The 11773-nt window shown below is 50.6% G+C and overlaps 1 protein-coding gene across 1 annotated transcript in view; it reads left to right on the top strand.

Annotated features, from left to right (window-relative positions):
• The window catches only part of COTL1 (coactosin-like F-actin binding protein 1), a 62206-nt gene continuing 50433 nt past the window's right edge, over positions 1-11773 (top strand). The window contains exons 1-2 of the mRNA XM_011971394.1: positions 1-112; positions 370-452. Of these exons, the coding sequence (XP_011826784.1) occupies positions 36-112; positions 370-452 (160 nt within the window). The 5' untranslated portion in view covers positions 1-35. The remainder of the gene's footprint in view (positions 113-369; positions 453-11773) is intronic.

Genomic DNA, 11773 nt, shown 5'->3' with positions numbered 1-11773 from the left:
CGCCCCGGACAGTGTCCCGCTGAGGCCCCGCGGCGATGGCCACCAAGATCGACAAAGAGGCTTGCCGGGCGGCGTACAACCTGGTGCGCGACGACGGCTCAGCCGTCATCTGGTAGGAACTTTTCATTCCTCTCCACGCCCCGCTCCCCGGGCTCGCGCGGGGCCTCGTGCACCGAGCCGGCCTCCAGGCGGGACGGATTCGGGGCCTCCCGCGCTGTCTTCCTCGCCTTATTCCGGGACGGCGTGCCAGGCCCCCGCGGGCTTCTCCGTGGCCAGCGCGTCTGTTAGATTGTCCTCTGCAAGCGCCGCGCCGCGCAGCCACCAGCGCTGATGTGTGTGTGTGTGTTTTTTTCTTCTCCCAACCCAAAGGGTGACTTTTAAATATGACGGCTCCACCATCGTCCCCGGCGAGCAGGGAGCGGAGTACCAGCACTTCATCCAGCAGTGCACAGGTAGGGAGGCGCGCCTGCCGGGCGGATGCGCGGTCGTTGGGAGGTTGTCTGCACCCGGGGAGCCCCGGCCAGAGCCAACCTGGGAGGAACCGGTGGCCACATGGGGTGCTCCTAGCGCATGGCGTGGGAGGAACCCGATGTGAGCGTTTTAAGGCCTCATAAAACCTTCTCCCCTCTGGACATCCGAAGCAACAGAATTGACCCACCTGCCTCCGCCATCCCACAATGCCTTCTCCAGGCGGGGCAGCTCTTTTGCCCCCTGCGGTTCACTGGTTTTCCAAGGTCAACTCCTGTGTTTCCAAACTCCAGTGTCCAGCTCTTCCCACTGTCCCTTTTGATCAGTCGCTGAGCCCAAATACGAACAGGCTAGGGGGCTGCTTGGAAGGGAAAGAAACTCAGCCGCGCCCTCCTTTCTCCCGCTATCATTGTCTAACTGTGTGCTAATTTTATGTGATTTTTAATTTGACGAGTAGAATCAGATGCAAAAGAGTACACACCATATGATTCCATTTATAAATCCTAGACAAGGCGAAACTAATCTATGGTGTGAATGTCAGAATCAGGTTAGCTTTTGGGGTAGATAGCCTCTGATTGGGAGGGGCACACCACCCGGACTGCTGGCAGCTGGAAATGTCTCTGTAGACATTTGTTGATCTGGGAGGGGGTTATGCAGGTGTGTACCCACGTAAAAAATCATCAGACTGTATACTTAAGATTTGTGTGCCTTAGGCACTTCCTGGTTGTGTATGAACCATGAAAAGAAAGACCACGTGGCAGGCATCGCCATAAACCCCTCAGTAGTGGCAGAGGCTCTGTGTGATGTTGGTAATGGGACCTTTTAAAGAGATTGGAGAATGCGACTCCCTTCCATCTCTGGTCTTTAGTTGGAAGCAAACTTTTGGACAAAGGCAGCACAGCCCGGAGGTTAGGGCGTGGACCCTGAGCCAGACGGTGTGGGTTATTTATTTATTTATTTATTTTGTCTTTTTGAGACAGAGTCTTGCTCTGTTGCCCAGGCTGGAGTACAGTGGCCAATCTCAGCTAACTGCAACCTCCCTTTCCTGGGTTCAAGAGAGTCTCCTGCTTTCTCAGTAGCTGGGATTACAGGCGCCCACCGCCACGCCCAGCTAATTTTTTGTAATTTTAGTGGAGATGGGGGTTTCACCATGTTGGCCAGGCTGGTCTCTAACTTCTGACCTTAGGTGATCTGCCCGCCTTGGCCTCTCAAAGTGCTGGGATTACAGGCGTGAGCCACCGAGCCCAGCCGACGGTGTGGGTTTGAATCCCTCAATGGCTGCGTCTTGGCTGTGTGGCTTGGAGCGAGTTCCTTCATCTCTGGGGGTCTTGGTTTCCTCACCTGCACTCTCACAGTGCCGTTGTGAGGGTAAGTGAGTCAGTATGTGTAAAATGCTCAGAACAGTGCCTGTACAAGCTACATGATTATTTGCGAAATAAATAAAAAGTACAAAATTGTGCCAGGGATTATGTGGGTGTTTCTTTCCTTAACTGCTTCCATAATCAAATTATATTTTACATTTAGTTCAATTCAAAGGATATTTGTGGAGGGACTACTAGAGGCTGAGCGATACTAAGAATGTGCACACACACACACACACACACACACACAACTAAAATTACTCCTTGCGCGCTGCCTCTAGACATTCATTCATTGCTTTTGTAAACAGTTGGCCTAAAATAGCAGCATAAAGCACTGCAATGATGTGAAGAGTTGGCAGGGCAGGATTTGAACCCAGGCCTCCGTCCCTCTGCCTCTGTGGTTGAATGTTTTTGCAAGCGGAATAAGTGCGAAATCTTAACTTTCTCCCCTCTGGTTAGTGAACAGCCAGAAGATTCAGCAGTATTTCTGCTTTGCCAGCTCTGAGGCTCTGCTTTACAGGCCAGCTTCCCTCACTAAATTCACTTCTTTCCTCCCGCTGGTCGCCAATCACTCCCTTCCCCCATCAAACCATGGTCTGCCCCTGAAGCTACTATTCTCTCCAGCAAGTAGAAGGTGATGAGGAAAGGAGCATCCCTCCCATCAGGGGACTCCTGGCAGATACTCCCAGGCCTCAGCCCACTCTGGTGTAGTGGGAAAACACTTCCTCCCGAAGGCTTGTGGTTTTCTGCTCATACTGCTCATACGCACCCCCTGTCCCCCAGGGACGGGAGTGGGGAGTGGCGCACGTCTGGCGAGGAAGCTAAAAATGCTCCCCTGCTGTGTGTGGATCCTCATGAATGGGCCATGGGAGCTTCAGCTGCAGTCTGCATTCTTTCCCCAGCCATCTGTTGGACAAATGCATAGGAGAATTATGGTTGCCATGTCTGCTCTTGTTCCTCTCGGAAAAGCTTGTTCCTTCCTGCCGTCGTGTCCTCATAACCCAGGGACAATGGACTCAACACTGGCGCTGGCTGGATACTAGTCACGTTCGACATGCCTTATCTTGGTCATGCCTCAGAACAGCCCGGTGTGGCACGTACTGAGGTTGTTCCCATTCTACAGATGAGGAAACCGAGGCCCAGAGAGGTTAATAGGCTTCCTGTGTTCACCCAGCTAGAAAGTGGCAGAGTCAGGACTTGAACCCAGGCAGGCTGGCTCGGGGGACGTACTCTTGGCTTCTGAGGAGGTCGTTTAGATTCTCACCTCTGGGTGGGATTGCTTGCAGGTTGCAAATGACATGTTTTTGCCCACTTGTGATGCAGAGAGGGCTCTTTTGTGGCCCCACTTCCCTGCCAGGTATCCTGATAGGCCTGAGAAGAAAGGTTCCACTCTGGCTCGCGCTTCCTGCTTCCAAACATCTCGCAAGGTGGCCAGCAGACTTGGAAGGCCAGAAACAGCACCCAGTTTCTTCCTTATAAACTCAGGGTGTGGGCCATCCTGGGGTCCTGCTCTCCTCCCAACACTCCCTGCTCTGGCACTCAGGCATTCTCTCTAAAATACCCGCTTCCGTGGCCCTCCCACCTCAGGCTACTGTCCTTTCTCCCCTTCCTCCCCCAGGGCGTTCCAGAATGGGATCTCTCCACCCAGCCTCCCCTCCTCTTCTCTCCCCAGCCTCCTGGCCTGGCCTTTCCTCCCTCGGAGCTGTTTTCCAGAGGGCCACTGGGTGTCTGCGCTGCCAGACCAGTTCCCTCCCACCCCCGCACTCATCCTCCCAATCTTTCTGCCTGCTCTGTGTCTGTACTGCTTCTTCCCGGGCTCGCCTGGCTCCCGGCCTTCCTCGCTGCCTGCCCCACCACTACCTCTGCTCTTGCTTCTTGCTCCATAGCTCAGTTCACCTGGGATGGTCAGAGACCTTGCAAGGGCCGTGAGAGATGCCCAGTGCAGATTAATGTAAGCAGAAAATCCACTGTGGCCTCTAGGTTGGAAACTCCAGGGGAAGTTCTAGCAGCAGCAAAGGCTGCCCAAACTCCAAACAGCCTGTCTTCCTCCTCCTAGCTCTGTCTTCATCCTTCACCTCCATTCTTGCGGGGAACGGGAAGGTTTAGTCCCTGGGCAGAGCCATCTTGGTGGAGAGAGAGCAGACCTCTTTGCCAGTGATTTTGGGGGTCCCTGGACTGTCTGTGGCTCCCCTGAGGTCGTGTGCCCATCCCTAGACCAACCACTGAGACTCTGGGTGGCCAGGCCTGGATCACATGCGCACCTCTGGAGTGGCGGGAGGGGGCGGCCCCACCCAAACCAGGAGACTGACTTGGGGAGGTGGCCTTCTAGGGAAGAATGGCATACCACTTTCAGAAAAGTGTCCATTTGCCCCTTAACATCTCTGCCTTCCTCTTTATAGCAAGTCTGTTTGCCCTCGATCTTCCTTGTCTGGTATCTACTCTGTCCTCCCTTGCTGGGGTAATTCTTTCTATAGTACATTTCTAACCAAGTCACTCCTCTGCTCATTAACCTTCTATGGCTCCCTTCTGCCCATTGGATTACACTCAGGCTGTCTGCTTGGTTTTCTAGTCGGTTTGTCCCCACCCACATCTCCTCTCTAGTATCTCCACACAGCCTCCCTCACGCACCTGCGGCCCAACACTGTAACATCCCCGCCTTGGTGCTTTTGATTTTGGAGATTTCTACCATGAGAAACTCCTCTTCCCCATCTCAACTCATGTGGGACTCAGCCACCTACCTAGCTTACTGTGATTCCTTCTTTATTTCAACTCTGAGTACACTTTGGAATCAAAAACGCTCTAGTCCGGGCGCCATGGCTCATGCCTGTAATCCCAGCACTTTGGGAGGCCAAGGCAGGCGGATCACTTGAGGTCAGGAGTTTGAGACCAGCCTGGCCAACATAGTGAAACCCTGTCTCTACTAAAAATACAAAACTTAGCTGGGCATGGTGGCCAGTGCCTGTAATCCCAGCTACTGGGAGACTGAGGCAGGAGAATCGCTTGAACCCAGGAGGCAGAGGTTGCAATGAGCTGAAATCGTGCCATTGTACTCTAGCCTGGGCAACAGAGTGAGACTCTGTCTCAAAAAAAAAGAAAAAGAAAAAGAAAAAAGAAACATTTTAGATTGACATCTCAGCTCTGCTTCTCACTCACTGTGTGGCCTCGGGCAAATGCATCCCTCCCTCTGTGCCTCAGTTTTTAGGTCTGTAAAATGGGGATCCTGACATGCTTACCTTTGAAGGTGACTGGGAAGGTTCCCTGAAGTAATGGACCTAAAATGAGAGCACAGGCCATGGTGTGTGTTGGCTGCCCTTACCACTGCTTTTCTTTTTTTTTGAGACAGAGTTTTTTTTCTGTCGTCCAGGCTGGAGTGCAGCCTCTGCCTCCTGGGGTCAAGCGATTCTCCTGCCTCAGCCTCCCAAGTAGCTGGGATTACAGGCACGTGCCACCACACCTGGCAAATTTTTGTATTTTTAGTAGAGATGAGGTTTCACCATGTTGGCCAGGCTGGTCTCAAACTCCTGACCTCAAGTGATCCACTTGCCTCAGCCTCCCAAAATGCTGGGATTACAGGTGTGAGCCACTGTGCCCGGCCTCAAATAATTCTTTTTACTCTGATAGCACTCATGGAGGCATTATGCTTTCCATTCGGAAGCTTTCAGTACACGTCCCCACTTAGCACACAGTAGCACCTGGCCCAGGCTGGTATGCAATAGGCATTTGGCCCCATGTGGACACGCATTAGACCTTTGGCACGGGTCTGCGTGCAGGAGCATGGTGAGAGGTGCTTAGCTCAGTGGTTCAAGGTTTGGGTTTTGTCCGATTGCCTGGGTTCAAATACTTGCCAGTCATGTGCTCTGGAGCAGGTGAGTTACCCGTCTGGTAACCTGCTGTGGTCATTAGAAGGATTAAAGAAGCAAGTCCTTATGCTGTTTGGGACATAGTGAGCACTCCATAAATGTCAGTCACTGTGATTGCCATTTTTGTCTGTGGAATTTAAGTGATGTGGAAGAAGCGTTCAAGAGCACCAAGAAGACGGAAGGGGGAGAGATGATGGGAAGGAAATGGGTGCTGAGCTGGGCTGGGGGGTCACAGGTTCACCTAACAGAGCCACTGGGAGCCAGGAGCAATCAGGGCTCAGCTGGCAGAGGTGGAGGGAAAGAAGCCATTTACCCTGTCTCTTATACACATCTAGATGTGTATAAGAGACAGCAGAGCCACTGGGAGCCAGGAGCAATCAGGGCTCAGCTGGCAGAGGTGGAGGGAAAGAAGCCATTTACCAGACTGGTCATATGATCTGTCTGACCACAGCAGAAAGGGCTTACAGATCGTGTATGTATGGCGAGGCAGTGGCTGGGGCTGTCTTTGAAATCACATTTTGTTTCTGTACCACTCAAATAATACATATTCTTTGTAGCATACTCATAAACCAAGATTAAACCAAAAGAAGAGAATACCAAGTAATACAGTTCAGATACAGTTTTGCAAACACTCAGGAACTTGTTCCCTCATTCATTCATTTATTCCTTCATTCTCCTGTTCATTTCTTCATTTAATTTATTGAACATATGAGAGTGCTACTCTGTGGGGGCGCGATTCTAGGCACTGAGGTTAAGTATAGAAACAGAAAAGGCCCCTGTCCTCATGGAGCTGACATTTTATTGTCATCTCCCAGGACAGACTACTGGTCTCATTTTTATCTATATTCTTGAGATATTTTTCTATTTGTAATTCTACTACAAAAGGGGATCATAGATATTTTAGAGCCACCTCCCCCCCATTCCAAAGTCCTCCCTATCTTCCTCTCTTATTCTGCAGTACCAGTTTGAAAATGGCTACATAGTTTCTCTCACACAAATGTAACATTGTTAAACCAATCCTCTATCCATGGACCTCAAATTATGTGTTGCAAGCAGTTTTATTTTAGAAGGAATCCAGGCATCTGGGAATGAGTCCAGTTTTCTGTTGGTGCAGCTTTTAGAGCTGATTGGTTAAGAGCATCAGTGGTGGGGCTGGGGCATCTTGCTTTGAACGATAGCCTTGTGCTGTGTGACCTTGGGCAGATCTCCCAGAGTTTCTGTTTTCTCGTCTGTAAAGATGGGGATAATGATTGCACGTAGGTTGTTGTAAGGATAAACCGGCATGTTCCATATAAAGCTTGTAGAGTACTGCCTGACCCAGGATAAATGCTCAATAAATGTGGTTGTTGTTAAAGTAGCACCTTCTGAAAGGTGTTACATATCAATGGATAGGTTGAAAGAAATTTGAGATGTGGGGTGGTTACCAGAAAAGGCACCTTCATGAAGGGCAGCATCGGCTTGCTTGGAGGCAGGTGCCTTGTAACATTTTTTGGATGATGGTCTGGGTGGAGACGATATTCCCATGAGGCTCTGGTCAACCAGTGGTGTTTAATCCAAAACGTCACACAGAGAGATGTAGGGATTGATGGGTTTTTTTTGTTTGTTTTGTTTTTGTTTTTCTGTCCAGCATTCCATCCTTTGGGGGAAACTCTTCCTTCCATTTCATAATAATCCTGGGCAGCCAATGTAGTGCCTGTGAGAGGGCACATGACCCAGACTGTCCAATCAGAGTAAGCCACCCCTCTGCCAACTGGTTCAAGGGCCCTTGTGACTCACATCTAGCCAATCAGATTCATCCCTGAGACTTTGGACAGAGTTGTTGGTAAAGAGTCTTTTTATCTTTCTCTGGGATTAAAACAAATAAGAATGATGAGGACTTGGAGCTCACAGGGCGTGTCTACCGTTTATAGAGAGAACCTGTCTGAGAACTCAGGGACAGAGCCTTGTGGTGGGGGTGGAGACAGGTGACGCGGCTTAAAACTCTGGGATCCAGCCATGCGTGAAGCTTTCTCCTTAGACGGTTCACTTTCATGAGCCAAGTAATATTTTTTCTTAGGCCAGCATGAGTGGGTTCTGGATGTAGTTTTCATCTAAAAGAGTCCTGGCCATAGTCTCCAGGTTAGGCAGCTGGACACAGTCTCAGAGGAGAGGAGAATCCAGGCTGGACAAGGAATTTAAAGCCTCTCATGTGAGAACTGACTGAGGAAATTGGGCATATTCAACCTTGTGAGATCAAGAGGAGAGATCCTTGGGGGCACACGAGTGTTGTCTTCAGATGTTTGAGGGGCTGTCATGTGGAAAGTGTGGACTTCTTGTGTTCCTACCCCCACACCAACCCTATGTGGTAAATGGGACTATGCAGTAGGAATTCAGGGATAGTGTGTGAGTCTGTTCTCACGCTGCTATGAAGAAATACCCGCAACTGGGTAATTTATAAAGAAAAGAGGTTTAATTGACTAACAGTTTTGCATGGCTGGGGAGGCCTCTGGAAACTTACAGTCACGGCAAAAGGGGAAGCAAACACATCCTTCTTTACATGGCAGCAGGAGAGAGACTGAGAGCCAAGCAAAGGGGATAGATAGCCCCTTGTAAAACTATGAACTCTGTGAGAACTCACTGTCACCAGAACAGTGTGGGGAAAACTGCCCTCGTGATTCAGTTATCTCCACCCCGTCGTGCCCTTGACACATGGGGATTATCACAATTCAAGGTGAGATTTGGGTGGGGACACAGTCAAACCATATCAGATAGATTTTGGGTGGACCTGGAGAGGAAGAACGGCCCTCAAGGTAGAACGGGCTACCAGAGGAGAAAGCGAGGCCCCCGTCATGGGAGGTATGTGAGGAGAGTCTGATTAACCGCTTGGCGTAGATGTTGAAGAAAGGATTGAAGGAGGTGCTCCTTCCCTCTGTGCTCTGCTGTCTCACAGCCCCGTTTTCTGGCCTGCTGTGCCTCCAGGAAGACTGACCAAATGTGTCTTAGTACAGGCCTGGTCTATGCCTCTCGGAGGTGGGATCAGCCCTACCTGGACGACAGAGACTGAGAGTGGTGGAGGGGTGGTTCCTACGGAAAACTGGAGTATAGTTACCAAAAGAAGGGAGCTGGAATGCTAAGGAGTCAAATTCACTTGCTGTCCGTGACCTCCTCATATATAGCAATACAACACACAGAGAGCTGGCAGTCTATGTATCATGCTGTTTTGCACCTGAATATTTTTTCCCTAGCTGCACATACACACACGGGTTTCAGAAATTTGGGTGAGAAGGGAAGGAGAGAAATTCCCTTCTTTCCTAAGGTCTAAGGGACTGAAGCTCTCAATCTGTGATAGGGCTTTGGGCAGTTATAAAGTGCTGAACAGTCTGTCCGTTATGCATGTGACAAACATTTTATTGAGTCCCTACTTTGCTCCAGAAACAATGTTGGGTTTTTAATTTAATTTAATTTTTGAGACAAGATCTTGCCCTGTCACCCAGGCTGGAGTGCAGTGGCATGATCTTGGCTCACTGCAACCTCTGTCTCCCAGGCTCAGGCAATTCTCCTACCTCAGCATCTCCTAGTAGCTGGGACTACAGGCACCTGCTTTGGCTCATTTTTGTATCTTTTGTAAAGATAGGGTTTCATTGTGTTGTCCAGGCTGGTCTCGAACTCCTGGGCTCAAGCGATCCACTTGCCTTGGCCTCTCAAAGTGTTGGAATTACAGGCGTGAGCCACCCTGCCCAGCTGGGGTTTTGTTTTTAAGTGGTACCCTGAAGGGCTGCTGAGACATTACCTTTGTAATTTTGTGCACTATCCAGTCTCCCATTGCCTTCTTTGCCACATATCTGAAGCTGGGAGGCCCCGAGCCATGCTGCGTAGCTTTTTTGTGTGTCCAAAGGCGCGTGGGCTTTGTGGTAGCTCTTTCAGTCTACTGCATGGTGATGTTTGTGCTTTCTTTTCTGTTTGTGGCCTTGTCACCCATGATGAGGGATGGTAGATGTGTATCTTCCTGGTAAGTACAGTGTCTCATGTTTAAAAAAGGCCTTCCCCACACTAGTTAAATTGTGTTTTTGCCCCTTGAAAATCTTCAGAAGTTAATGCAAACTTTTTGAAAGCATTGCTTACAGGTTTTAGGGATGTTATAATACCTCCTTGTCTTCCATCCTTTCTTTACCCTATTTCATTCTGGCGCCCACCCACACCTGGAGCATGGAGCTCTATGCCTAAGTCTTTGATAATATTCCAGTTGCCAGATTTAGTGGTCATTTCTTTGTCTCTGATTCACTTTACCTCCCTCCAGCATTTGCCAGTGGCCAGTACCCCCTGAAAAGATAGTCCCCCTCGCTTGTGCTTCTGCTTCTGCACGGCTAGACTTGACTAGTTCTCCTTTTATGTCTCTCTCCTCTCATTCTCACTTCCTTCTGCTGCTTCTTCTTCTGCTTCCTGCCTGATAAGTCTAGGCGTTTCTTAGGGCTCCACCCTTGATCATGACCTTGTCTTCTCCAGGACGTTTCTTGAGCATCTACTGTGCGCCGAGCCCTTTGCCAAGTACTGAGTTGAGTCCCTTCCCTGACCCCAGTGAGCTTGCAGTTCAGGCCAGGGGTGGCTTTCTAACCTTCAGGATGGGCTGCTCCCCCGCCTCCCACTCCCAACACCTTTTCCCCATAAGGTCCAAATGCTCAGACATGACATGGAGTGCCCTTTATGACAGGGGCTGGCCAGCCAACTCCTCCAGTGCATGTCCCCAACACACACGATGCTGACCTCAGGGATGCCCAAGTCCCAGGCCCTACGTAGGGGCTCTGCGTGTGTTAGCTCATCTCATTTATCTTCTCTCTGAGGGTGTAATGAGCAGAGTGACACCCACAAGTAGGAATTATCCGCACTTCACTGAGGAGGAACCTGACATTTTCCTTGGAGAGCCAGAGTTGCTTGCTGGAAACGCTGCAGCTGGGAAGAACTGCATTTTGAATCCAGATCTGTGTCCGAGGCTCCCAGCCCTTCCCTGTGCCATGCTGCCCTGCCTTCCCGCTTCCTTAGGCCTGTGGATGCTCTTCCCTCTGCCTGCACTGTCTTCATCTGTTTCGCTTTCCTGGAGGACTCCTACACACCCGTCAAGGCCCGGTGTGAATGTTCCCTCTGCTCGGATGCCCTCCTTGTCTTCATGGTGCTGGTGTCCTGTGTGGTGGTGGTGTGCATGTCTGTTTCTTCATCTCCTTGGCGAAGTCCTGGAGAGAGGGACTTTGTCCGGTTGGTGGTGGAATCCCCAAGCTTCATGGTTAGCTGGCTCCCAGTCTCTTTTCCCCACGGGTCTGTTGCTTCCTTGAGTGGGCCCAAGTCATAGGCTGTATCCCGGGTCATAGGCTTTTCCCAGCAAGTGCTGGCTGTCCACCCCTTTGTCTCCTGCTTATAGAAGAGAACCCATAATGCCTGGGTTCAAATTTCAGCTCTACTTCTTATGAGCTGTAGGCACCTGGGACAGAATCCTACAGTTACTGCTGTGGGCATCTGGGACAAAATCCCACAGGAACCCTTAGAGGAACGTGGAGAGTACAGCCCTGGGAGGCGGGGGCACATAGCCACCGACTCTCATCCACCATTGGTTGAGGGGTCCTTTAGGGGCTCTAGGGTTTCTGCACTCCAGGCTGTGCCTCTGTGGGGTTGAGCAGCTAGCACATGGCAGGATGTCATGGTGTACCCAAATGGCTATGCCCACCACCGCTGAAACCAGACGTGGCCTTCGAGAAGGTGACAAGGAGTCAAAAAGCATATCCTTACAGCATTTAGCAGTGCCTAAGATCATAGCCACATGTGCAGTTATGCACCTGTTTATTGTGTGACTTTCCTGGGAGCATCCAAGCCCTGTGGGGCAGAAACCTGGTCAGCTTTGTTTTCTGCAGTATTGGCAGTGCTGGGAACAGCACCTGGTAGCCTGCACAGATGTCGCTGAGTAGGCATATGAGTGACAGTCTATGTAGATGTCTGAGAGCTAAGCTCACACAGGAGGGCCCGCCGTCCCCTCCTCCAAAGTAACAGTCCAGTGGCCCACAAGGCTCCCCGGCTGCTACCACTGGCCACGTGACTGCTCTGGCCCCAGGCTTCTTACTC

The sequence above is a fragment of the Mandrillus leucophaeus genome, unplaced genomic scaffold (assembly GCF_000951045.1).
Source record: "Mandrillus leucophaeus isolate KB7577 unplaced genomic scaffold, Mleu.le_1.0 Scaffold10, whole genome shotgun sequence".
Taxonomy (NCBI): domain Eukaryota; kingdom Metazoa; phylum Chordata; class Mammalia; order Primates; family Cercopithecidae; genus Mandrillus; species Mandrillus leucophaeus.
The sequence above is the reverse complement of the archived record's forward strand: the minus strand, read 5'-3'. Positions and strand labels throughout refer to the sequence as shown.